Raw genomic sequence first — 26,093 nt, forward strand, 5'->3', positions numbered from 1 at the left:
CAACGATTGTAAAATTAGCCGCTGTGTATATTTATATTCAATTTTTCAAATAAAATTCAATTCAAAAACTTTCATATACCCACTTATGATAACATTTGAAGAGATATGTTGATCTAAAAGTATAACATCACACATATATTGTACGTTCACAAATCTCCAAAATGTGGGCACATTTTCTGGTTGTTTTACTGTTGACCCGATGTTTGTTTGGTTTCAGTCTCAATCCATCAGATCCAAGGTCAGTTACCGCTCGTGTTTTTGACTCTCAACTATCAGATTTATATGAATTCATAGGTGATGATGAAGGTTTTGATTTTTTAAAAGAAGACACAAAGATATTAGATCCTGGTGCTAATGAATATCAAGAATCTGAATTGAAGTTGTTGTTACAGAAATATGATGATCCAGTAGTAAGACAAGAACTTAATGAGCTGTCATTTGAATCTCTAGAACAACAGCTTGAAGACTTGAATGATAAACTTGAAGCGCTATATCAAAAACTTTACAATTTTGCAACTATATTGGTTACTTTGAGTGATGAAGACATACTTGATATGGCTGATAAATTAGATCAAAATCCAGATTATTATGAGAAAGTTATGAGTAATGATATTGATGCTCTATCTCTTTTCGAAAATTGGGAACCAAGAAAATCATATGAAGATGATTACCAGGTCACTATCTCGTCATTAGACTCTAACTATAAAGAAGTTTCTGGTGTATTCATAGATGAGAATGGTAAGAAGTATTGGGATCCAGATGCTGATTATGAATTATTTTGAAACTTATTAAATTGACCAAATTATTGAGGTTGGCGGAAGTTAAGATTTGTTTAAAGATTATGAATACCATTGAAAAAATTGTTAAATGTTTGAACTTGATCAAGCATTTCCTCATAAAGAAAATCAAAACATGTATCAAAAGCTTTCCATGGAATATCATTCTCAAGATTAAAAGAGTTATTAGATTGATCTTAAAAATCATTTTGGCAATCTTATGGGAAGTCAAAAAAATCTTGACTGAGATTTTAATCAAACTATATTACCTTTTAAGAAAAGTTGAACGCTGGGCAAGAATCCCAATAGAACTAAAAATTTATATCAAGCAAGAGATTTATGAAACATTGGGATATGCAGACGAAGATAGAGAGGAATATTTGGAGGAATTATTCAGGGAACATGAAGAAGAGAAAGAAAGAGAGAATTCAAAAGAATTTAGAAAGCTTAAACCTATTGATGAAGATGGTTTGAGTTATGCTATAGGGTCAGGAAACAAGCCTGATGATTTAACTAAATTATTCACAAAAAAGTTCACAAAGAAAGAGCTTAAAGAGCTAGATCGTGACTCTTATAATCACGAAGTTATTTATCAATTTGGCACAACAAAAACAGAATCGAACCAATACGATATCATTCCAAAAGCTGACCCATTAGTTGTACGTTCTAACGAAGATGAAGATAATAACGAAATTTCTGACGAGAATTGGGATTTCAATATAACTGTTCCATCTGAATTTATTGAAAACATCGTTAAAAATATGAGTATAAATATAGATCTTGATATGAATTCCACCATTACAACAAACGCATCAAATCTTACGCTTAATTCATCAACAACATTCCATGAATCAAAAGGATCATATTTTTTGAACATTAATGTTTGGTCATTGATTACAGTTCCTATCACAATTTTGATTTTCTCTAGACTATATACAATGTGATTTAATAGAGGATAGATTGGCTTATTTTCCAACACAAAAACTTGAAAACACGACACCTAAGACCTCTTCAACACCAACTGTTTCACCTGTAATCTTACCAATACCTTCAACTGACTGGGTTAAGCTTTCAGTTGCAATAACAACATCATCTAAATCTTTATACGTTTTAAATTCGTTGAACCCATTTAACACATCATTGATCAAGATATCTTTAACTCTCTGTGTAATCATTATAGGATCTGATTTTTCAGTGGCACTGATGACTTTGAATTCTTCGATAAGACCATTACTTAATTGATCAATACCTTCATCGTTGTAACAAGAAACTGGTAAGAAGTTGTCTTTTGGCACATTCAGTATATGGGATGAATTATCTATCAAGTGCATAACTTCCTCTTTTGATACTAAGTCACACTTGTTCAAGATCACCAAGACTTTCTTTTCTTTATTCAATACCTTGATCAAATCAACTAGTTCTTCATCTATATGAGCATCATTAGCAGGTAGTACAACGATAACTAAATCACCAACTTGTGCTTGTATTTTAGCTCTTTTAATACCTTCAGCTTCGATTTTATCAGCTTTTGCTAGGTCTCTAATACCTGCTGTATCACCAACAACCACTTTATAGCCATGAATGTTTAGTGGAACATTGATGATATCTCTTGTTGTACCTGCAATATCACTAACAATTGCGGCCTCTTCATTTGCCAACTTATTTAAAATGGATGATTTACCAGCATTTGGTGGACCGAGAAGAGTTAGCTTGATACCTTTCAGTAGAACTTCAGAGCTTTGGGTTCTTTTCAAGAATTGATCAATTTCTTTTTGAAGTTCAGTTACCTTTTTATCAACATTTTTATAAATGTTATCTATATCCTCGATCTCAGCATCTTCTGAAAAATCAATAATAGCAGTTAATAGCCCAATAGAGTCAACAATCTTCTCTCTCCATTCCAGAAATCTGATTTTATTACTACCAGTCATTGAATCCAACGCACCAACTCTTTGAGATTCGGTCTCAGCATCAATTAACTCTCTTATACCTTCAATTTCAGTAAGATCAAATCTACCATTTTGAAAAGCTCTTTTAGAAAATTCACCAGCTTCAGCATACCGTATTGGTTTTTCATTCGTATGTAATGACTCTATTGCTTTCAATACCGCTTTTATAACAGCATTACCACCGTGGAGGTGTAACTCTAAAAGATCTTCACCTGTATATGATTTTGGGCCATTGAATAAAATGGCTAATGATTCATCTAATAAAATTGATGTCTTAGGATCATAAAGCTTCCTTACTGAGGCTACTCTTGGTTTTGGTAATGATTTTTGTGATAGTTTTTCAAGGATCTGGGATACTGATTAGTATTAAGTCTTTAAAGACTTTGATTTACTCATATACTTACAAACTGTGATTCTGTACCTGTAACTCTTATAACACCGATCGCAGCTCTCCCATGAGAGGTTGATAAAGCATAGACAGTGGGCAAATGGGATGTCGATGAGAACCTTATGTGTCTTATTATACTCTCTCTGGGTATAAACTTCTTCAAAGAAAACATCCTGTGACTTTTGTTTAGTGAATAATGCCGTTATCAAAAACTTTACCTATACTATTACAAATCTTCCCAGTGCTTTAAAATCTGGCGCGAATTTGGCCCCACTAGCAAAATCTTGACTCCATACCAAAACACAACTTGATCTCTTCACAAGGAGTTCAGTAAAGGAAGATGTTACTTTCCAATTGTCAAAAGTTTCTGACCAGTAACAGCTTAGGGTCTCAATTCAGAAGACTATCTGACTCGGCTAAGCTTTTCTCCCATGAAAATCCACTAGTATGTTGTTTTCCGAATTTTCAACTTTTCCCCAGAACTTGTACTAACCTATTATTCACTAAAGGGATTGCCAAAGAAGAATCCAGAAGCCAAAAAGCTTGGAATTGGAAGCAATTTGCCATCAAGAAAGCGCATACCCAATGTCAACAAAGTCATTGTGGTTGCTTCTGGTAAAGGCGGTGTAGGGAAATCAACAGTTTCAGGTATGTTTATGGTTCTTTTGAACGTGAATTTAAGCGGTTATCTAACAAACTACATATAGTAAACCTGGCATTAGCACTTCAAAAATTGGGTAAAAGAGTTGGCATTCTTGATGCTGATATATTTGGGCCTTCTATTCCTAAATTATTGAATCTAGAGGGTGAACCAAGGCTATCTGATGATGGAAGACTATTACCGCTGACAAACTATGGTTTGGAAACAATGTCCATGGGTTATCTTATCAAACCAGAGAATGCTGTTGTATGGAGAGGTCTAATGGTAGTTAAGGCGCTACAGCAACTTTTGTTTGAAGTCAAATGGAGTAACTTGGATTACTTGGTGATTGATATGCCCCCAGGTACTGGTGATGCACAACTTACGATAAGTCAACAGATAAAAGTCACAGGTGCAGTCATAGTATCAACACCACAAGATATAGCGTTGATAGATGCGGTGAAAGGTATAACAATGTTCAATAAGGTGAATATTCCAGTAAGTCCTTTTTCAGCTTGTGCTTTAATGCTCTTTTACTAACAAAACTTTCATAGATTCTCGGTCTAGTACAAAATATGAGTTACTATGTTTGTCCAAACTGCAACCATGAATCACACATTTTTGGGAATGATGGTACTATAAAAGAGGCAAAGAAACAACATCTTAAGGTGTTGGGGTCCATACCACTAACAGAGGAGATTTGTTTACAATCTGATAAGGGTAGACCTGTGGTCGCCACAAGTGAAAACGATACAATCAAAGAACCATATATTGAGATTGCCAAAAATGTTTTAAATGCTACTGAGTAGTGTGACACTTTAAATATCACACATTGGGACTCACTTGGGCTCTGATACTATCTTGTTGTTATAGAGTGTTTTATATTTTGTTTTTGTGTGATATTGGATCTCCGAACCAGCTTGATTATGATGTTGTGACACAAAACCATTAAGACCAAATTTTATCAGCACAAAAAGTCACAAAATGACAAACAATATCCACATTACTGCTTGACATTTGTTGGTTAGAAGGTAGGAAGTCTGCTTTTCAAATAGGTCTATTACTGGCTAATTATCAAACAGTTTTACATTATGAGATCTCGTGTGTTAGTGACATTATTACTTTGCAGTGGTTATTCTTTAGCTTCAGATACAACACATGATAGCACCTCTGAGCTTTTGGCAAATTTTGATAGTTTGAATAATGATGGTGAAAAAGTGGAAATACATGGTCAAAATGATCAAGCAAGAGTCGATTCAGATATAAAGGGTTTCGTTGAAGCATATGCTGGTGAGTTCCCAAATGAGGACGGTAAGCTTGATCTTGGGGTAAATATTAATGATAAAGATCCATTTTTGCTCGAAAGTGTCTCGAAAGACCCATCTGTTATAGCTGAGGGTGCAGCTGCTAATTCACCACCACATGGTCCTGATTTTTTTGAAAGTATAAATAGAAGACGTAAAGGTGGCTCCTCTACTTCTAATGATCCAACAGTTGCTACTCCTGATTCTGATATCATCACCTCAACTGAAATAAGATCAGTCAAACCAGGAAATATTATCAAAATATCACATGGTGGGAATTTGAGACATACCTCATTACAAGAGACATCTGTTGAAAAAATTACCTCTCTGATACCACCACCAACTACAACAATTGAGCCAGAAGTACCATCGCCAACTTCTGTGGAAAACATTCCTGCTCCGCCAGTCGACTCATCATTGGCAGTTCCTAAAGAAAATATACCAGCACCAACACCAGAATTACCCCCACCATCACATCCATCACATCCATCACACACACCATCCGATATTGAAAGTGTGAAATCATCAACAAAAGATCATGCTACTACAACAACAACAAAGGAAATCATACCTGAGCCTGTTTCTCCAATCCCTCCGGTTGAACAAGTGGATGAGAAAACTAAATTGAGTAGTGATCCACCAGTAAATAAGTCAGATCAAAAACCAGAATCAGTTTTACTGGAACCACCAACCTCTTCGGCTGAACCAATTAAGACAACAGAGCTGGAAAAGGTTTCAACAACATCTACACTGAAATTAGCTCCAACTCTAGAACTTCCAAAAACAGAGGCTCCACTGAACCCCATTCCTACTCCAGAACCAAACCATGTTCTGAAAGCGCCTCCAAACCCACATGTATTAGAACCAAAGAATGATAATAATGGTGTTAGTCTTGAAGAAACAATCAAAAATGTTCTCGACATGCACTTTAAAGATCTTTTACCAAAAGTTTCATCATCTTCTAACCTTGAAGAAAAGAAAGACCCACAGGTTGATGAAATAAAGCCTCAGGAAATTAATAGTCCAAAAGTTGAAGAAATACAGCCTCAAGAGAAACGAAATCCGTCAATTGAAGAAACCAAGCTCCAGGAAAATGGCCCAATAGTTGAAATGCTATCAAATTCAGAGAGTGGTATAAATGGTCTTGGTATTGAGGAAAAGGTCAAGAATGTTTTAGATAACTATTTCAAAGCACGGGAACTTCTATCCGCCAAACCTCACGAAGTTAGCAGTCCAGAACCAGTATCCATTGTCACTGAAATCCAACCTCAACTGTCTGATCCTGCTCCTGCTCCACAACAGTCTTCATCTAGCACAAAAGCTATACCAGAACCTAAAGTCATTACCATTACTAAGACATCAGGACCCAAAACAACACTTTTGCCGACAGTGACACAAACATTTTCACAACCTTCAAACCCAGAAAGTAATGCTGAAGTGGATCCTACTCCAGAGAAGGACTCTAATGAATTTAGCTTGGAGAAGATCCTCAAGGAAAATTTTAAGAGTGATAATTTAGACATCGAGAAGTTGAAATTACTTTTGGGAAACGTTCTAAACTTGGATGATAATACAGGTCAGGAAGACTCACCAGAATCTCTGGGTCTCTCTGAGCCTCTGAAACCTTCTTCTTCAGCTTCATTGCCGGTTTCAAATAATTTAAGAGTAAATGAAGATTCTTTGACTGACTCAATTGTTGATTTTGCACAACTAGAAAAAGAAAATCAAGATAGTGATGATGAGGTTGATGAAAATGAGAAAGATGAGGAGGAAAACAATGATCAAGATGATGCTGCTGAAGTTGTATCTGATATAGAGTTGAGCTCTGAATCTGATGAAAATTCTTTGGAAAACTTAGGTCTCAAAGATCTTCTTGATGAGAGTAGAGAGGTAAATAAGGACAGAAAAGGATCATTCTTGGATACTGTGAGAAGAATACCGAAGAACGTTTTTGATTTGGTGGATGAGCGTCATGGTGAAGAGTTCGGATTCAAAGATCACAAAGAAGATGAACAGGTTGGTGGAAGAGAATCTAAATCCAAGAAGAAAAAGCCAAAGAATAGCAAGGAGAATAAGGCACTCAAGGAACAGGCAATAAAAGAAGCTGCATTGGAAGCTGCTATTGAGGAGCATACATCTTTAGAAAAAATTGCTAAAGGCGAAGCTAATGAAAAATCTAAGAAACCTGTCATGGGTGAAGGTAAAGGTGATAAATCTAAAGCTGTTGCAAAAGCGGAAAAGGCTGAAAGTGGTAAATTTAAATCATCAAAAAGTGATGAATCATCTGTAAAGAAAGTTGAAGAAGATGATGAATATAAAGATCTTCTGAAAGGTAAATTGGTATTTGGATTTGACAAAAAGAAGAAAAAAACCTCAAGAAAACTGGCAAAGGCAAAATCGCAGAATTCCGATAGTGAAGGCACTGAGGATTCAGATGATGAAGTTGAATATTACAGTCCAGAAGATTATTTGTTTACAAAATCTTCTGTTGATGATGATAATGATGATGTAGAGATTGAAGACTCCACATCCAAGAGTTCAAAAACAAAGAACAAAAATAGTGGTGGAAGTTTAAGAGAAAATGTTGAGAAATTTACAAATGGTACTAAATCACCTTTAACTAAAGTATTAGATCTCCTTGAAGAAGGTGATAAGAAATCATCTTTACATAATGATCCTTATTCCATTCCTAAGGTTCCTGTTGAGCATTTAGCAGAACTTGAAAATGGTAAAAACAATGGTAATAGTACCAAAGCATCAAATAAAACAACTGGGAAGTTACCATTATCTTCTAAAACCGTACCACTTTCAGGTGATAAAGATTCCAAAAATCCATTAGACAAATTCAAAAAAAATCCTTCGCTATTATTTGATAAAGGTAATAGTCATGATGTTGAATCCTCATTTGATTTTACTAAATCTGAAGCCACATCTAACAAGGTAATTTCATGGTCCATAATGGGTGCGGCAGTTCTGATTGCTATGAGTATGGTTCTTATATGAACTGATCGGGAGGATATTAATGTATGATTAGATTAAGTTTTATAAAGTGTAATTTTGTGTCAAAGATAAGTCTCACTAGGACTTACGCGCCTGTACTATATAGATTCTAGATTCTAATTGGACATTGTCGGTGATATAGCGCGGGTGTAATTTTATGAGTTGTTGTTTAAGTTACTAATCATGAGTAAACATATTGAAGAAGGGATCATAGAGCCCTAACCATTGAGATTGTTGTATTGGTTGTTGAAAAATGTTGGTGATATTAATAAAACTTATACAATGACACCCATGAAAGGTATTCGAGCTGAGGTATTTGACATTGAAAGTCATCATTTATCAAAACTCAAACAATTCAATAGCTGATTACTTACAATACAAAATATACAAGAATGACAAAATATTTCGTTACAGGTGGTACTGGCTATCTCGGACAAGCATTAGTTGATGATTTATTAGCAAATGGTCATCAAGTTTTAGCATTAGCAAGATCTGATGAATCTGCTAAAAAATTACAAGATAAAGGATGTGAAGTTCATAGAGGTGATCTTGAAGATTTAGAATCATTAAAACAAGGTGCTAGAAAAGCAGATGGTACTTTACATTTAGGTTTTATTCATGATTTCACAAGATATGAAGAATGTTGTAAAATTGATTTTGAAGCTACAAAAGCTATGATTGAAGAATATCAAGGTACTGATAAACCATTTGTTTATACAACTGATTTGATGACAATGCCATCATCAATTGGTGTTAAACAATATGAATATGATTGGCCAAAACCTGATTGTGATTATCAAAGAACTAAAAATGAAATTTTTGCACTTGAATCATCTACAAAATATGGTACAAAGACTATTGTGGTTAGATTACCACCTTCAGTTCATGGACCTGGTGAAATTGCATTAATTCCAGATTTAATCAATACTGATAAAAAACTTGGACATTCAGTTTATCTTGATGAAGGTGAAGTTAGATGGTCAGCAGTTCATAAAAATGATGCAGCTTCAGCATTTAGATTAGCTATTGAAAAAGGTTCAAAAGGTTCAGTTTATCATGCTGTTCATGATGAGGGAATTAAATCAATTGATTTAGCTAAAGTTATTAGTGAAAAATTTAAATTACCTTTAAAATCATATGCAATGGAATCAGCTGAAAAAGATTTAGGATTCTTAGGTTATGCTTATAAAAAAAATATGTGGGTATCAAATGAAAAAACTATATCTGAATTAGGTTGGGTTCCAAAAGAATTGAATCTTTTAGAAGATATTAAGCAAAACTATAACTAGATTCATTGGCATACTGTATAGAGAATATAATGAAATATAAAACCTTCTTTTTAGGTAAAATCCTTTTCTCAAATTAAATGAGCTCAATTAAGAGAGTTTATATGGTGGTGTCTGGATGTACTTTGTGTCCTCGTATTATCTGTTCGCGAATTTTAAAAAGATATATGAGCATTGAGGTGATCATAAAAGTGGAATACTGATTAGATATAAGAGTCAAAATCTGAAATATATTTATCCTTTTAATTTGATATTCCATAAAAATTACCAACTGAGAACTATTACAATCAGAATCCACAACAATGAATTACCTAAAGAAGGCTATATGGGGTCCAGATCCAAAAGAACAAGTATGTTTAATGATTTTATGATGATATACTTCAAGTTATTAACAATCTCTATAGCACAGAAAATGTCGACAATTAGTACGTAGAAATGGACGTCAATTAGAAAAATCCATAAGAGAAATAAGTGCATTAGAAAAGAAAACAGAAACATTAATTAAATCAAGTGCTAGAAAAGAAGATAATAAAGCTGTTAAAATATATGCAAAGGAATTATATGGTATTAAGAAACAAAAATCAAGATTACACAAGAGTAAAGCACAATTAGATAGTGTTGGAATGCAAATTGATGAAAGTTTTGGTATGCTTAAATTACAAGAAAATATGAAATTAAGTTCTGGTATAATGAAAGAAGTTAATTCTTTAGTTAAATTACCAGAATTAACCGGGACAATGAGAGATCTTTCACAAGAATTAGTTAAAAGTGGTATAATAAATGAAATGGTTGGTGATACAGTTGATTTATTAGATGAAAATGATGAATTAGAAGATGAAGAAGTTGATGAAGAAGTTAATAAAATCATTAGTGATTTAACTAAAGATAAATTTAATAAGATTGATAATGCTCCTGATACTAAATTAGAAACTCCTCAAGTTGAAGAACCTGCTGTTGAGGAAGATGAAGATGATGAACAAGTTCTCAATGAAATGAGAGAAAGATTAAAAGCATTGCAAAATTAAGATATTGCTAGATATATGTGTGTACTTTAATGAGCTACGGTTTAAATCTTTGGTTTTTTTTCTTGTTTTTTTGTTTTTTTGTTACTAAATATACATTTCATAATTTCATTATACAACTTCATTAAAAAAAAAAGTATTAATCAATATATGATTAATCACTTAATAATTCATCATCATTATCTTTACCTTTATCAATAGACTTTAAATTTTGATTCAATTCATTCGATTTTTCATTTTGTTGAATAGAATGATTTTGCTCTAATTCTTTACTTGAACCAATTTGATTTTGTTCACCATGTTGATTATGACCATGTTGAATTTGATTTTGTTGTAAATTATTCAATATAGCCATTTTAGTTAATTGTTTTTGTTGTTTTTGTTTAACCCATAATTCAGCTTTATTTAAAGTTTCATCAAATACATTCATAATTGAACTAACCATTTCTAATGATTCATTTGCAAGTATTAAAACTTTCCCATTTGTATTGAAAAATGATGAAGAATTAGTAGTACTAGTACTAGGTGGTTGGTTTAATGGATCTGTTGTTGTTGATGAAGCCCATTTTGTTGGTAATCTTAATAAAGTTTGACGAACATTTGATCTTGCAGGTTCTGGTAATGAATTACCTGCATATTTTGAAATTAATGAAACAACTTTTTTAATAGTTGTTACAATTTCTTGTTTAATTTGAATTGCATTATCATTTGATGAATCATCTGGTAATAATTCATCATTATTTTCTTGGTTTTTAGTGAACAATTCTCGTTCTTTAGAAATTAAATCTTGTAAATGTTGAATTTTTGATGATAATTGTTTATTTGCCAACATTAATAATTGTAAACAAGTTGCAATTCTTTTTTTAGATTCTATAGATAAATTTAAACTAAATTCATTAAAATTTATATTACTTAATGATAATGCTTCAGATATTGAAGGTAAATTTGTTGTTGCACTAGAATTTGAATTTAATCTTAATGATGAATTCTTTGGTAAAAATTTAGCTTCATCCGGGAACATTGAATTTGCTCTTTTTAATCTTTTCTTTCTTTTCCATTCTAATCTTGTTTGTTCCATAATATTAACCATGGGTATAGCTGCTTTTTCCATCATTTCCACACCATATTTTATAGTTGGTTTATTAATCCTATAAGCTCGAAGAGCACTATTATATAATGGATGAGATTTAATATTTCTCATGAAAAACCCAGTATCAGTAGTTGTATTATTCATGGTGGATCTTATCATTGTATCAATATCATTATTTGTATCATAAAATTCATCATCTTCTTCATCTTCATCTAATAATTCATTATTTGGAGTCCCACTATTTTTCAATTGGCCAAGGGCTTGAATAGCTAATAATTCATTATTTTCATCAACTGGACTATTCGACCGTATCTCTGTGAACTGTGTATCTAATTTCCTTTTGAGTCCATTACCATTATCATTACCATTATTACCTGTTCCTTTACCACCACCTGTTCCATGAGTATTATTAATCTCCATATCAAACAGCAATCCCACAATATCACCAATATCAAAGAATATCAAGCAACAACACAAATAATACTATTATGAATAACACCAAGAACTAATCAATAGACAAACAATTCCTTTTATCAAATCCTTATCCATAATCCATGACAACTTTCTCTTTTTGTTGTCATTTAATTTACCATGTGAAGTTTTTGAAATTTTTAAATCCACCGGAAATAAAATTGAAAAAATGCCACTCAGCCCTGATCACATGATACTATTAATTTACACGTGATTTTAATTTTATTAATTTTAATTTGTTTTTCTTTTAAAGGTGATGAATACTTCACTAGTTTAATTGGTTATTATTCACAGTTCTGTATGGATAAAAGATGCTGATTCAAAGAGTGGTGAGGCCATTGACAAGTATATCGGTCAAGGGAAGATGGTACAGTACGATATCCACACAGAGCACAGTTTCTAATGGTTCAAATCCAATTCTAAATGAAATTTTACCACCAATACATGAAAATAGTACACCTATAAAACATGAACAAATTTCAAATCCAATATCAATAACTGATAAAATTTCAAATTTAAACAAGGCAAAAGAATTATTTCAAGATATAGATGGTGTTTTCAGTAAGATTGATTTATTACAAAATTTGAACTCATCCAAACCTATAAGAATTGGTCTTGTTAATCCTAAAAAAAGTTTCCTTAATACAATTTTATCAGATCCTTTTGCATCAGATCAATCATGGTATAATCAATTTCAAGAAAGATCTGATTCTCAATTGATCAAATATAATGATGAATTTCAAAATTTAGAATCACAATTAGAAATCCCATCACCTTTTTTACAAAATAAAAATTTAGAATTTTTAGAAATTTTAAACTTAGAACACCATAATTTTAATGATGGATGTCATTTATATTTAAATTTTAATCCTGGTTTAATTAATAATTATAAATATCCAACATGGGAAATTAAAGATTCCACAACAGATTTATTATATCCAAATGAATTAAATTCAAATAAAGCTCTGGAAGCTACAAATTTATTAACTAAATCTTCATTAAATGCATCAGAATATACAAAATTGTATAATGAAAGTCAATTCCCAGAATTCCTTAAAACATTGGATAAATTAATTGAACCTAAACAAATTGAAAAAACATTATATCAATCAATCTTGAAAAATTTCCAAATTCAATTAAATCAAAAATCATTAACTTTTAAAGAATTATCTGAAAAAGATATCAAGATTCAAACACTAATTAAAAATTGGGATGAATCAACACATCGTGAGTTCCAATTAAATTTTAAACCATATATAACAAATTTTGAAAAAAAAAACCTAGATTGGTGGAAATTATATTATAAAAATGATGATATTGAAACCATTTTAACAAATATGTTGAATCAAAATTTCTTACCAAATTCAATTCAACAAATTTCTTATATCCAGGGACAAATTGATTCATTTAATTCACAAACAACAAGTGATCTTAATGACAATCCATTGATTTCAATTAAACAAGATATTATAAATAATGAATTAATCCCGATACAAAATCAAGTTACAAGATTATTAGGATTCAATTTCATTGGATTACAATTACCCGTGGGGTTAGTTGCAATTTCTGGATGGTTTTGGTTTGGATTTGAACCATATTCAATGATTTCCCTTGGATCATTAGGATTAGTTCTTGGTTTTAATAATATTTCTAAAAAATGGTTGAACATAATAACAAATTTTAAATCTCAATTATTTGAAAAAATTAGAATTGCAATAGGTGAAACAAATTTAAAATTATATAAAAATTGGGAATTAAAATATAATTTTGAAAAGGGTAAAATTGAAGAACGAATTAAATTATTAAAAACATTACAAGAATAAGTGGCCCCCTTTCATTTAGAAGGATTATAATCTATATATATATTCATCAGTTAAAGTTTTATATCTAACCCAAGGAAACCAAGGATAATTTAAATTTGATTCTAAAATTTTTAAATATTCAATTTTTAATCCACTTATAGTTAAATCTTTAATTTCAAATGATATATCAATATTTTTTATCTTTTTTATCTCGAGATTTTTTTGTAATTTTAATATATTTGGTGTTGTTGATTTTGGTGGTGGATCCATACCTAGTTCCTTAACTTCTTCTGTCTGCAGTTTAAACATTGACATCATTTCAAAATGTCGATCACCTCCCAAAGAATCAATTTCCCAAATTAAACAATCTTGATCTAATTTATAATAAATTTTCCCTATGGAAGTTTTAAATTTTGGTGTTTCAGATTTATCAATTTCCTTAGGGAATTGTTTAAAATCTATTGGTATTAGTATCTTGATATTATTTAATAATGTCTTTGGTGATGCATTTATCTTTATTCCAAATTTTAATATTATATTATGTGGTGGTTTAGGTAAATAATCTATATGTGTAATTTCTAGTATGGGTGTTGTATTTGATTTAAATTGAAATTGATAAGACCCCAGTATGAAATCCCCATCTGGTGGTATAAATTCCAAGACTTGATCATTTATAAATTTATTTAAATCAACACATTGATGAAATTTAAATTTTTTTAAATCATAAAATTTATTTAAACTTATTTTTAAAGTTGGTATACCGGAAAGATAAGATTTACATTGAAATTCACCTTTAATTTCATTTTTAATAATTTTTTGATCTGGATTTATAATTATATTTAATCTTTCCACTAAATCTATGAATATTTCATTCTTAGTATAATAAATCCCTTTTGGTCTCCATGAAATATTTGAAGTTGTTGTTCTTATAATTGAAGAATTTATTGAATCATCAATATCTTTATCCTTCTTCTCGATTGATTGATTCACATCAATCTTGATAAAATCTTGTAATATATTAAAATCAGTAAATTGTGGTATACCAAAATCCATAATCTCATCCATAATTTCATAAATTAAATTAAAATTATCTTTGATTTGATCTTTAAATAAATTTGATGTCTTGAAATAACGTAATAAAATATCTTTAAAATTGTATAAGAATTGTACCAAAGTCATTGAATTTATGTAATCATAATAAGTTATAATCATTAGTATAATATCATTTGATTGGATATAAATATAATTAACACCATTAGGAGATTTTATTATTGGAGTATAATTGGTATTATCATCTTGTATTAGTTTTTGGAAGTCTTGAAATATGATGTCTAATGGTAAGATATCAGTTGTATAGACTCTTGATATGAGAGGATATGCATTTGAATCTAGTATGGCCAAAGCAGAAGCCATTGGAGTAACAAGTTGGAAGGTATGAGTTGATAATCGTTTTGTTGATGTTTACATTTCAATTTTGACGTGTTCGATATAGGCTCGGGTGCTGTGACACTGTGGAAATTGACAGAAATCATGATTTTTTGAGTCAAATAGAGAAGACTAAAGACAAGCAGATACACAACAACAACTACAAACAATCAACTTATATAGTCTTCTTTGATCTAGTCTATATCAATTCTGTTCCCAGTGGTAAACATGATCAACAGTCTAAAGAAAATCCCAGTAACTAAACTCACCCAGGAACAAATCCAAACAGCACTATCATCATTATCAAATTGGCAATACCATAATCAATCAATAACAAAAAACATCAAATTCAAGAATTTCGAACAAACATGGGTGAGTTGATTCCTAACTATACAATAGCTATTACTAACACTGCCAGGCCTTCTTGAATCAAGTCTCCTTGAGATCACATCTTTGGGATCATCATCCAACAATCTTAACAGTATGTATTACTTCCCTTTGGTGATCTCGATGATATCAAACTGACAATGGTATAGACTTATAATAAAGTATCAATTACATTAACTACACATGATTTACAAGGAATAAGTGATATTGATTTAAAATTTGCTAAAAAAATCGATGGTTATATTAAAGATTTTAAATCATTGGAATGACTTACTCTTTTGGTTGGTTGGTTATGGTCACTTGGTTGATATTTAACACCCATTTACTAAAAATGATTTACTTGATGATCAACCACGTATAATAGTATTGATAAGATATGATAATAAATGACCATTGTAATAAATGACTAAATGACCATAATTACACCTTTATATTACTGTTCTACTCTTTACTTCGGTACCGATATACACTACTTTCCCATTATAATAAATCTATTCATTAAAACTCCTATACCCAATAAAACAGAAAACATAAAACCAAAAAACAATGCTAATATTTGAATGCATGAATAACCGCTGTGTTAATGAACCGCCAGGTTCATTATAATAAACTTGTAACTATTTGATTTGAATATTGATATAATCATAATATCAATCAAATCAACCTATCGATTGATATTCAGTTGATTATATATAACCTTAAACCTATCGGTTTAAGCTTCTTATGCTCTTGCTTCTTTTGAAGCCTTCAATTTTTCTTCAAATTTATTAAATTCCACTTCCGCCAAATTAACAACTTCATCAATCCCATCAATATAATGATTCAACATTCCTTGGATCCCACTCTTTAGGGTATCATCACTAAGGGAACAACTTGTACAAGCACCTTGTAATTGAACATAAACTTTCCCTTCAGAATATCTCATAAATATTAAATCACCACCATCTTCTTGAATTGTTGGTCTTATTTTGGTTTCAATTAATTCTGAAATTAAATCTGAAATTTCCTGGTCTTCTTCACTAAGAGCGGCATAATGTTCATCATGATGTGGTTGTTTTGCAGGATTTGAAGATTGTGCAATAATAATATCTTCATTATTTTCAATATGATTTTCCAAGATGGTCTTGATTAATGGAGTAACTTGATTCCAATGAGTAAATTCATCTTTATTAACCGTTATGAAATTAGAACCAATCATTAATGATTCAACATCTTTTGAATATTGGAATATCTTGGAAGCTAATGGTGATATTGATTGATTTAATTGATTAATTTGAATACTTGAAACATCATCATCTAAAATTTTTTGATCAATTTGAAATTTTAATGCATTTTCATTTGGTGTTGTAAATGTTTGAATATGTAATAATCTTAATAAAGATAGATTTGATTTTGTATTAACTTTTGTAACTCTTGGTAATGATTTAATTGAAAACATTGTTGATGATAAATAATAATAATAAATAAATAAATATAGTAATAGATCTCAAAAGATAAGAAATCAAGTTATATATATAAAAATACATTTGATTTTATTCACCTGTATATATCAATTTTGTTTTAATGGTCATACAAATAAATGACTTAGTTTTGCTTATTATTATTATGAAATTAAAGTGATTGGTTAATTTAACATTGGAGAACAAGTGCGAATTTCGGGAAAGGCGAGTTAGGGTCCGTAAAACCATTGCCCACAAGTGCGAAGAGCGGACAATTACTGCTTGAATGGGATTACGTAATTGATTATGTCATTGGCATGTGACTAAGATCATTATATAATCATCTGTCATTTTAAGAATGTGTCAATTATTTTATTTTGGTTTTATATTATCTATAGGAATGAGAGAGATATTATTATATTTGTATTTGATCTGTCTATTAACATTACATCATGACCAAGTTTCAAATACCCAAATACCTTAAGGATCACATCAAAGATATACCACATGGCTCAACAATACTCAAGAGAAATTGGATAACAACAAATGATTTAATATATATATCACAAAATCATAACTTACCATTAACAAAATTAACAAATGGATTAACCCCATATATACCACCACCTAAAACTTCATCATACACACCTGAGTTCCAATCTCAATTAAATAAATTAAAATATCAATTAGAAGAACAAGAATATCAAAATTTAATAAATAAAGGTCATGTGGATAATGATTATCAAACACCAAATGAAATGGCTAAAGAATTAAAAAATCAATTAACTACAATTTTAAATATATTTGTTTCGGTATGTTCAGTAGTATATGCAATTTGGTATTGGACTAAGAATTATCAATTTAATCCAGCTTATAGAGTTTTAATTTGTTTATTTTTTGGAATTTTAATCCTTGTGGCTGAAGTTGTTGTATTTAATTCTTATTTAAGAAAAATTGAAAATGCAAAATTAAAAGAAGCAAATAAAATTGAAAAAAAAACAATTATTGATACGATTATTATAAAACCAAAGCAGAGATAACTTATTTTTTCCCTAATATTGAAACTAATGGTGGTGGATTAGGTAAATCTTTTAAATTTATACCAGATTCATTTAATGTATTATTACCAAATATTGAAATATTTGACCATTCTTCCCTTGTTTGTTTCCATGATTTATTATATGACCATTTTAATAATAAATAATAAAATTGTAAAATTTTAAAATCTGGCCAATAAACATTTATAAATTCAATTGTTGAAATTTGATCATCATTAACTTGCCAAATTAAATAATCACTTAATCTTGTATGACCACTTGTTCTAATTAATAAATCAACTGGTGGTGTATCTTCTGGATAATAGAAATTTTTTTGAAATTCATTTATATCAATTTTTTTGGTTATAATTTCATTATTTAAAGATTTATCAATAATTTTACTTATTGAATGAGTAATTTCATCTCTTGAAGTATAAGAAAAATTAACATTCAAGATCAAATCATTGTTTTTTTGAGTTAATCTTTCAATTTCTTCTAATTTAATTAATGTATCTCTTGGAATATAAGATTTATTACCAATAATTCTAATTTGAACTAATTTATTATAATCTTTTTCATTATCTAAAAATAAATTTAATTTATCAACCAAGATTTCAAATAATGTATCAACTTCTTGTGGAGATCTATTAAAATTTTCAATTGAAAAAGCATAACAACTAACATGTTTAATATGTAATTGATTACATGCATCAATTATATGAACTAAACTTTTTGAACCAGCTTCATGACCTTTAGAAACTTCTATCCCATTATTTTTAGCATAACGTCTATTCCCATCCATAATAAAAGCAACATGATTTGGTAATTGACCAGTTCTTAGAGATCCAACAAATAAATCTCTTAAATGTTGTTCCATCCATATACTAACTGGATTTGATATGATTGATTCTTTAATGAAGTTTGGAATCATGGTGGTGCTATACCCCCTTGATCCATGGTGGCAAAAGAATGGAAAACATGGGAATCAACATCCCTTTAAATATAATTGATTAGCCGCCAACAAAATTTGAATTGATAACTTTAATTACCAATAAAGAAATTGTACAAATTTACATCAAAAAAAATGGGAAAATGAGACTAACAATACCAGGAAACTAATAAAATCAGACTATGAGCACAATATTCTTTTAGTCCATCACGTATGCCATATAATCATTGAAATTACCATAATCAATTGATTCATCAATTAGTTCACCAATACTTCAATTATCCATAGTTAATAAATTGATAATTGTATTTGATTCAATTGATTATGTAAAATTTTAAAAATGTATTCGCGAAATTAATTTTATTTAAATTTCCGCGAATTCTTGTTTTTGTTTACCTTTTACAGGAAAACAAAAAACTAAATATTTACATTTTGATCTTGATCTTGATCTTGATCTTATATTTATAATAGTCTTATAGGTCATTAGGTATCAATCATGTCCCTGAGAACACCAAAGAAGACCCAGTCAACAACCTCAAGTGGGTTCTCTTCTACTCCAACTCATAATAATCATGGTGATTCAATCTTGGATAGTAGAAAAAGACAATCTAAAAGAGATGAAGCTATTAGACGTCGTATTGAAAATGATTTGAGTAAGAAAAGATATGGTACTAAAGGTTCAAGTGGTGGTGCTGCTGGTGCTGGTACTAGTGGTAAAAAACGCTCAAGACATAGTCAACCTGGTTCAGTCTTATCTTTGAAACCTTCTGAAGCTGTTGTTTGTAAACCTTCATTTACTGCTTATGAAGCTGCACAATTAATGAGTGCTAAACGTGAAAATTGTATCTTGGTTATTGATGACGATGAAAGATTATTAGGGATCTTCACTGCTAAAGATTTAGCTTTTAGAGTTGTTAGTAAAGGTTTAAAAGCTGGTAGTGTTACTATTGATCAAATTATGACTGAAAATCCATTATGTGCTACATCAAATACACCTGCTTCTGAAGCTTTAAATTTAATGGTTGAAAGAGGATTTAGACATTTACCTGTCCTAGATGAAAATAATTTTATTTATGGTGTCTTGGATATTACAAAATGTTATCAAGAAGCTATGGAAAAATTAGAAAGAATGTATGAATCTTCCAAAAAATTACATGATGCTTTACAAGGTGTTCAATTAGAAATTGGTTCTCAACAACAACCATTACAAGTCATTCGTTATTTTGAAAATTTAAAATCTGTTATGAATGGTCCAACTTTAGAATCTGTTCTTGATGAAAATTCATTACCTTCTTATGTTAATGTTAAAACAAGTGTTTATGATGCCGCTGTCTTAATGAAGGAAAATCATACTACTGCTGTCTTGGTTAAAGATTCAAATAATGAAGATGTTAGTGGGATTTTCACTTCAAAAGATGTTGTCTTAAGAGTTATTGCTGCAGGATTAGATCCAAAAACAGTTTCAGTTATTAGAGTTATGACTTCACAACCTGATGTTGCACCAAAAAATTTAACAATTCAACAAGCTTTAAGAAAAATGTTTGATGGTCATTATTTAAATTTACCAATTGTAGAAGATGATGAAATTATTGGTATTGTGGAAGTTTTAAAATTAACTTATGCAACATTAAATCAAATTTCTTTAATGAATTCAAATGAATCCAATGGTAATGGTGAAGAACAAGAAGGTCCTGCATGGAATAAATTTTGGACATCATTGGATAATGATACTGAATCATTACATAGTGATTCTCAATTAGATAATGGTAGTCAAATTATTCCAGATATTAGTCAATCAGAAATTAATCAATTTAGTTTAAATCAAATAAATACAAATGATAATTTAGGACCAAATGATTCAGTTAGTGCAACTAATGAATTGACTGGTAATAATAATGGTGGTGGTGGTGTTAATGGTTCAACAATTACATCAAATTTAAATAATAAAGAATTGATTAAAGAACAATTTTTCGCTTTTAAATTTAAATCACCAAATGGTAGAAATCATAGAATTAATTTAAAACCAATTGAAGGGATTGAAGAATTAATTTCTCAAATTAAAATAAAATTAACAACTCAAGAATTTGAAACTTTAACTCAAGGTTATGAAAATTTTGCAATAAGTTATATTGATGATGAAAATGATATAGTTGCAATAACAAATGATCAAGATTTATTAGATTGTGTTTTAATTAATAAAAATTCTAATCTTGATAAAGCTGATTTATTTATTCATAATCATGGTGTTGATATTAATTTACAAGATTTTCAAAATCAAAAAAAGAAAATTCAAAAAGAAGAACAACAACAAATTCAATCAAATGAAATCATACCAGGTTTATCAAATGAAATTTTAATTGGTACTGTTGGTTTAATACTTGGTGGTGCTTTATTAACTGTTTTCACATTAAATAAGAAATAATAATATTCCTTTTTCTACTATGGTTTTACTGAACATTCATTCATTTTACATACCCTTTTTTAATATAAAGTATATAATATCTTTAATACATTTTTTATAAAATTCAAAAAAAACTATGCATAATTAATTTATTTATATATACAGGTTGAAAGTTTATATCCTAAGCAGTGGGCTTTTCAAGCATCCGCTTCTTTAATCAATTGTTCAGATTTCAATAATTGATCTTTTCTAGCCTTCTTTAATAATTTCTTATACTTCTTATCAGCTTTATGATCAGATACAGGAGTATGAATATAAATATTATCACTCTTATATGATAATTCTGTATGACTTAAATGTTCTGGATCTTTCTTTAAGATTCTACCAGTGAAAACTTCTTTAATAAAATAATTTTTTAAAATATTTGGTGAATAAGCTTTTGTTAATATATAATCTGGTATAATATAACCAGTTTTTTCTTGAATTTTTAAAGTATAATTAAAACGAAATTGTAAATCATCTAAATTAATATCATCTAATGATTTAACTTTTTTTCCACCTTTAAGGGATTGATATTCATTTTTTAAAATTTCATCTAATTTTTCTACAGATGAAACTTTTTCTTTATTTAACCAATGTTTAATATGAAATCCATTTAATCTTTCACCAAGAGATAATTCATCTCTTGGATCTTTTTTCAATCCAATAAATTCAATCTTGTTAACTTTTTTAACTTCAATTTTATCTTCTTCAGCATCTTTAATAACTTCAGTAGTTGCTCTTGGTTTAATTTCATTTTTTTTTTCAACTTCTTTTTGATCTTTCTTCATTTTAAACCAATCCATAAAACCTAAAGAAGGTCTTGTTGTATGTAAAGATCTTACTAGACCTGAACTTTGACGTGTTATCTGTTTCGTTATTGTGGAGTTCATGATTATTGATCTAACAAATCTTTAAACTGATCTAAATTGATACAATAAATTCTTAATATTTATGTCTTTTCAATAGTTGATGTTTCTCGATATTTTTCAAAAATTAAATTTTGAATCGAATCTTTTTTCGTTGATTTCCCAAAAGGGTAATTAAAATGAATATTATTGTGTATTGTTACATTTTCCCATTAAAATAAATGGGAATTGATGAAATATATATAATTTGAATATGAAAGAAATGATTTTGTTATTTAAAATGTTTATAATCCACTTTTTAACCCAGTTTTTACCATTTTTATCATGATTTTGTGATTTTCTGAGTACAAAAACTGATTTTTAAATTTTGATTTTTATAAAATCCGGTAAAATTAAGAAATTGAAATGTCAGAAATGATAAGATTTGTATTTGAAACTAGTGCAATTTATAAGCTAATTAAAGGATTATTATCATCTAGCTAAGGTTATATTCAATCTATACGCATATTTATTTATCATCTTCTGCTTTTTTTTGAAAAAAATCGTTAAAATATGGGTATTTGTGCTTCTTGTCTGAAAGGTTCTGATGATGAAGATACACAGGTGAGTAAGAAGGAGACACTAGAAAGAGAACTAGAATGAATACTAGGATTGATATATAACTAACACCATCCAGATCAATGAAACAGCTCCTTTGTTGAACAATGAACGGTGAGTTTAAGGTTTTTGGTTTAATAATATAGGTTTTATGAGTACTAATGATTCCAGTGATTATGATAAAGATGCTCAACTACGGAAAAGAGAAGAAGAATTGAATGAGATTGTTAACGAGACAAACGAGTGAGTATAGGATATATCAGTACCAATAAGGATAGGATACTAACAACATTCAGCAAATTGATTGATATTTCATCTTTTTATAATCCAAATTCTTCAATTTCAGAACTTGTGCTTAAGAAATCTATAACCACTTTAAATAATGACAACACACAACAAATAACGTCTTTTGATGACCATAATGATGGAAATGAATCACAATTACAACTTTCTGATCAAGATATTCAAATTATAAAACAAGATTGTAAGATTACTAAAAAGGGTCCATTAGTTGTGTCATTTTAAGTCAATTTTAAAGCAAATTCCATCAGGAAACTTGGAAATATAGTCAAACAGTTATCAAACAGCACAATACTATCATCAGAATCCAATAATTATAATCAATTCATCCTAATAAATCCAATTAAATCTTTTGTTAAATTTTACTTTGTAGTCAAAATTCAAATCGCGATTTTTCAAGTTTTTTAAAAGGCCCATTAAAAAAAAGATCAAAAGTTCAAAAAAACACGATCAAAACAAAACAAAAACATTGGATTCAAAAAGTCAAACTAAAATGCCACCAAAACAAAGAAGAAAAAGTTCTATTGCATCTCCAGAACAACCTGCCAAAAGACAGAAAACTAGTGCTAGCTCTATCTCCAATGAAACTTATGATTTTTATCAAACAACTTTGAAATTAGTTAAAGAATTACGTGATGGTAAAGATTATATATCATTTGATTTCTTAAAATTACCAGCTAAAAAATTATTCCCAGATTATTATGAATCAATTCAGCATCCAATTTCAATTGAAGAAATTTCAAACAAAATTAAAAATCATCAATATGATTCAACTGGTCAATTTTTAAAAGATTTTGAATTAATGGCTGAAAATGCAAATGAATATAATGAACAAGATAGTGGGATTGCCAAAGATTCTTTAAAAATTTTAGATTTTGTTAAAGATCAAGTAAAACAATTTGATCAAATTAATGAAGGAGATAATACAACATCTACTCCAAAATTACCAAAATTGAAAATTAAAGCTCCATCAATCCAATCAACTCCTTCTACACCTGCTAATGGTCATATATCACCAAAAAGAAAATATCTGGAAATTTTAGATGATTTAATAAATTATAAAGTTGATGGTATAAATATTGGTGAACCATTTTGGGAAGAAGTTAGTCGTAAAGATTATCCAGATTATTATGCATTGATTAAAAAAGCAATGTCTTTAAACACAGTGAAAAGACATGTTAAGGGAAATAAAATTAAAGATTTAAATCAATTTATTGAAGAAGTTGAATTGATTTGGTCAAATGCTCAACTTTATAATGAAGAAGGTAGTTTAATTTATGAAGATTCTAAAACATTACAAAAAATTTTCCAAGAAAAAATTGATGATTGGAAAAAATATCAAGATGAATTGAAATCTAGTAGTGGTAGTTCTAAAAAGAAACCAACAATTGTTAAATTGAAAAATAATAAACCATCTATAAAATCAAAATTAAAAATTTCATTGAAAAAAGAAGATGATGATGAAGAACAACAAATTAATGATGATGAACAACCAAAATTTGATGAAGAACCAAATGATGAAGCAAATAAAGATGGATTAAATGATGATCCAACTGAAGAAGAAGAAGATTTACCTGAAACTTTTAAAGATGGTAACAAAACTCAAGATAATGAAGAAAAAATTGAAAATCCAGAACAATCAACTCCAACTCCACAGATTGTTAAACCAACACGTAAAAGATCAATAAAACAAACTGCTGCAGATGCATTAATTCAAGAAATTTCAATTTCTTCATCAAGATCAATTTATAAATCTACAATTAAAAATCAATTATCTTCAATAAATCAATTACCAAATTTATATCAAAATTGGTTTGAATATAGATTTGAGGCAAATGATTTCCAAATTAAAAGTTATACATTATCATTACCATCACAACAAGGTGCAGTTTCTGTCCTTGCATCATTAAATGATTCATTAATTGATAGAAAACATCAAGCAAATTTAACAGTTAATGGTGAACGTGTGAATCCAATTCCATCAATTCAATATATGGACCAAGGAAGACAAATAAGTTCAAAATATGAATTAAAATTAGCAACAGGGTTGAATCATGTTGTTTTTGATGTTATTGTGGATCCTATAATTAATGAAGAAAGTAGATTAAGAAGTCAAGATTCTGATCCAATTGTGGAAAAATTAATATTTTGGGTTCAAGTTGTTCAATAAAGTGATTTGATAAATTTTTGCTTTGCTATGCTGTTTTGGTTTTCTTTTTTGAGTTTAAATTTAATGTATTGTAATATAAGTATATGAAATTATAGATTTGTTGATAACTTTTAAGCTTTGTAGAGCAGCTGTAGGAAACAATTCAATTGTACTTCGGAAATATTTACAAAGTACACATCCTATATGTGAATTAATTTTCGACTTAAGATATACATTATGAAATATACTATGATATATATCATCAATCAAACTAGCCCAATAGACAATTTCTAAGAAAAAAACAAGGTAAAAATAGTTTAAATATTATGCTGTTCATATAGTCGAATATTGGTAAGAGCACACTCAAATCCATTAATTTAAATTTTGACCAAAATAGACCATCAAACAATTAATTTCAGATATTTGAGGGTTGGATATTGTATTTAAGATCATTTATATATGTTTTCTTGAACTGAATGGTATTATTTTGACAATTATAAAATTAAAATTTGAAATTTTTTAAATATTTAATTTTACAGTAATATTAAAATTTATGACATTGACTTTTTGAAAAATTTCAAAAAACTAAATTTCAAAACTCTGAAATATGCAATTATTATTATATCAATGAGTTGAAGAAGCTTGGAAACACTCTATGTTAAATTAACAACTTTATACTTCTTCATTTAACTACTTTTATTTCAAAATTCTCAATTTATGCTTACATAATCAACCTGTATAACGTGGCATTATCATTGTTGTATAAACTCAAC

General features: G+C 29.2%; 16 protein-coding genes across 16 annotated transcripts; 10 read left to right on the forward strand and 6 right to left on the reverse strand.

Annotated features, from left to right (window-relative positions):
• Positions 1–161: 161 nt before the first annotated feature.
• On the forward strand, positions 162–782 carry BN7_5582 (uncharacterized protein; the record flags this gene model as incomplete). The annotated part of the gene is made up of 1 exon (XM_011273864.1): positions 162–782. The coding sequence occupies one exon, from the start codon at positions 162–164 to the stop codon at positions 780–782; it is 621 nt and encodes a 206-aa protein (XP_011272166.1).
• Positions 783–841: 59 nt separating this feature from the next.
• BN7_5583 (uncharacterized protein) lies at positions 842–1,720 on the forward strand (the record flags this gene model as incomplete). The annotated part of the gene is made up of 1 exon (XM_011273865.1): positions 842–1,720. The coding sequence occupies one exon, from the start codon at positions 842–844 to the stop codon at positions 1,718–1,720; it is 879 nt and encodes a 292-aa protein (XP_011272167.1).
• A 21-nt stretch (positions 1,721–1,741) lies between these two features.
• Positions 1,742–3,285, reverse strand: MSS1 (Mss1p; the record flags this gene model as incomplete). The annotated part of the gene is made up of 2 exons (XM_011273866.1): positions 1,742–3,027; positions 3,126–3,285. 2 exons carry the CDS (start codon positions 3,283–3,285, stop codon positions 1,742–1,744), a joined length of 1,446 nt encoding a protein of 481 aa, XP_011272168.1.
• Positions 3,286–3,453: 168 nt separating this feature from the next.
• BN7_5585 (Mrp/NBP35 family ATP-binding protein) lies at positions 3,454–4,562 on the forward strand (the record flags this gene model as incomplete). Its single annotated transcript, XM_011273867.1, has 4 exons — positions 3,454–3,558; positions 3,638–3,761; positions 3,821–4,219; positions 4,321–4,562. The coding sequence occupies 4 exons, from the start codon at positions 3,454–3,456 to the stop codon at positions 4,560–4,562; spliced, it is 870 nt and encodes a 289-aa protein (XP_011272169.1).
• Positions 4,563–4,844: 282 nt separating this feature from the next.
• BN7_5586 (Microtubule-associated protein futsch) lies at positions 4,845–8,060 on the forward strand (the record flags this gene model as incomplete). The annotated part of the gene is made up of 1 exon (XM_011273868.1): positions 4,845–8,060. The coding sequence occupies one exon, from the start codon at positions 4,845–4,847 to the stop codon at positions 8,058–8,060; it is 3,216 nt and encodes a 1,071-aa protein (XP_011272170.1).
• A 389-nt stretch (positions 8,061–8,449) lies between these two features.
• On the forward strand, positions 8,450–9,346 carry BN7_5587 (SDR family oxidoreductase; the record flags this gene model as incomplete). Its single annotated transcript, XM_011273869.1, has 1 exon — positions 8,450–9,346. One exon carries the CDS (start codon positions 8,450–8,452, stop codon positions 9,344–9,346), a length of 897 nt encoding a protein of 298 aa, XP_011272171.1.
• Positions 9,347–9,668: 322 nt separating this feature from the next.
• On the forward strand, positions 9,669–10,368 carry VPS24 (ESCRT-III subunit protein VPS24; the record flags this gene model as incomplete). The annotated part of the gene is made up of 2 exons (XM_011273870.1): positions 9,669–9,693; positions 9,770–10,368. The coding sequence occupies 2 exons, from the start codon at positions 9,669–9,671 to the stop codon at positions 10,366–10,368; spliced, it is 624 nt and encodes a 207-aa protein (XP_011272172.1).
• A 151-nt stretch (positions 10,369–10,519) lies between these two features.
• Positions 10,520–11,875, reverse strand: OPI1 (transcriptional regulator OPI1; the record flags this gene model as incomplete). Its single annotated transcript, XM_011273871.1, has 1 exon — positions 10,520–11,875. One exon carries the CDS (start codon positions 11,873–11,875, stop codon positions 10,520–10,522), a length of 1,356 nt encoding a protein of 451 aa, XP_011272173.1.
• A 362-nt stretch (positions 11,876–12,237) lies between these two features.
• BN7_5590 (uncharacterized protein) lies at positions 12,238–13,749 on the forward strand (the record flags this gene model as incomplete). Its single annotated transcript, XM_011273872.1, has 1 exon — positions 12,238–13,749. The coding sequence occupies one exon, from the start codon at positions 12,238–12,240 to the stop codon at positions 13,747–13,749; it is 1,512 nt and encodes a 503-aa protein (XP_011272174.1).
• A 24-nt stretch (positions 13,750–13,773) lies between these two features.
• BN7_5591 (AP-1 complex subunit mu-1-I) lies at positions 13,774–15,141 on the reverse strand (the record flags this gene model as incomplete). Its single annotated transcript, XM_011273873.1, has 1 exon — positions 13,774–15,141. The coding sequence occupies one exon, from the start codon at positions 15,139–15,141 to the stop codon at positions 13,774–13,776; it is 1,368 nt and encodes a 455-aa protein (XP_011272175.1).
• Positions 15,142–16,261: 1,120 nt separating this feature from the next.
• NFU1 (Nfu1p) lies at positions 16,262–16,978 on the reverse strand (the record flags this gene model as incomplete). The annotated part of the gene is made up of 1 exon (XM_011273874.1): positions 16,262–16,978. The coding sequence occupies one exon, from the start codon at positions 16,976–16,978 to the stop codon at positions 16,262–16,264; it is 717 nt and encodes a 238-aa protein (XP_011272176.1).
• Positions 16,979–17,431: 453 nt separating this feature from the next.
• VPH2 (Vph2p) lies at positions 17,432–18,019 on the forward strand (the record flags this gene model as incomplete). The annotated part of the gene is made up of 1 exon (XM_011273875.1): positions 17,432–18,019. One exon carries the CDS (start codon positions 17,432–17,434, stop codon positions 18,017–18,019), a length of 588 nt encoding a protein of 195 aa, XP_011272177.1.
• A 1-nt stretch (position 18,020) lies between these two features.
• On the reverse strand, positions 18,021–18,947 carry BN7_5594 (undecaprenyl diphosphate synthase family protein; the record flags this gene model as incomplete). Its single annotated transcript, XM_011273876.1, has 1 exon — positions 18,021–18,947. The coding sequence occupies one exon, from the start codon at positions 18,945–18,947 to the stop codon at positions 18,021–18,023; it is 927 nt and encodes a 308-aa protein (XP_011272178.1).
• Positions 18,948–19,461: 514 nt separating this feature from the next.
• BN7_5595 (Inosine-5'-monophosphate dehydrogenase) lies at positions 19,462–21,387 on the forward strand (the record flags this gene model as incomplete). Its single annotated transcript, XM_011273877.1, has 1 exon — positions 19,462–21,387. The coding sequence occupies one exon, from the start codon at positions 19,462–19,464 to the stop codon at positions 21,385–21,387; it is 1,926 nt and encodes a 641-aa protein (XP_011272179.1).
• A 176-nt stretch (positions 21,388–21,563) lies between these two features.
• On the reverse strand, positions 21,564–22,298 carry MRPL13 (mitochondrial 54S ribosomal protein mL50 MRPL13; the record flags this gene model as incomplete). Its single annotated transcript, XM_011273878.1, has 1 exon — positions 21,564–22,298. The coding sequence occupies one exon, from the start codon at positions 22,296–22,298 to the stop codon at positions 21,564–21,566; it is 735 nt and encodes a 244-aa protein (XP_011272180.1).
• Positions 22,299–23,664: 1,366 nt separating this feature from the next.
• RSC4 (Rsc4p) lies at positions 23,665–25,341 on the forward strand (the record flags this gene model as incomplete). Its single annotated transcript, XM_011273879.1, has 1 exon — positions 23,665–25,341. One exon carries the CDS (start codon positions 23,665–23,667, stop codon positions 25,339–25,341), a length of 1,677 nt encoding a protein of 558 aa, XP_011272181.1.
• Positions 25,342–26,093: the final 752 nt, after the last annotated feature.

This window comes from Wickerhamomyces ciferrii, contig 00220, assembly GCF_000313485.1.
Source record: "Wickerhamomyces ciferrii WGS project CAIF00000000 data, strain NRRL Y-1031 F-60-10, contig 00220, whole genome shotgun sequence".
NCBI lineage: Eukaryota > Fungi > Ascomycota > Saccharomycetes > Phaffomycetales > Wickerhamomycetaceae > Hansenula > Hansenula ciferrii.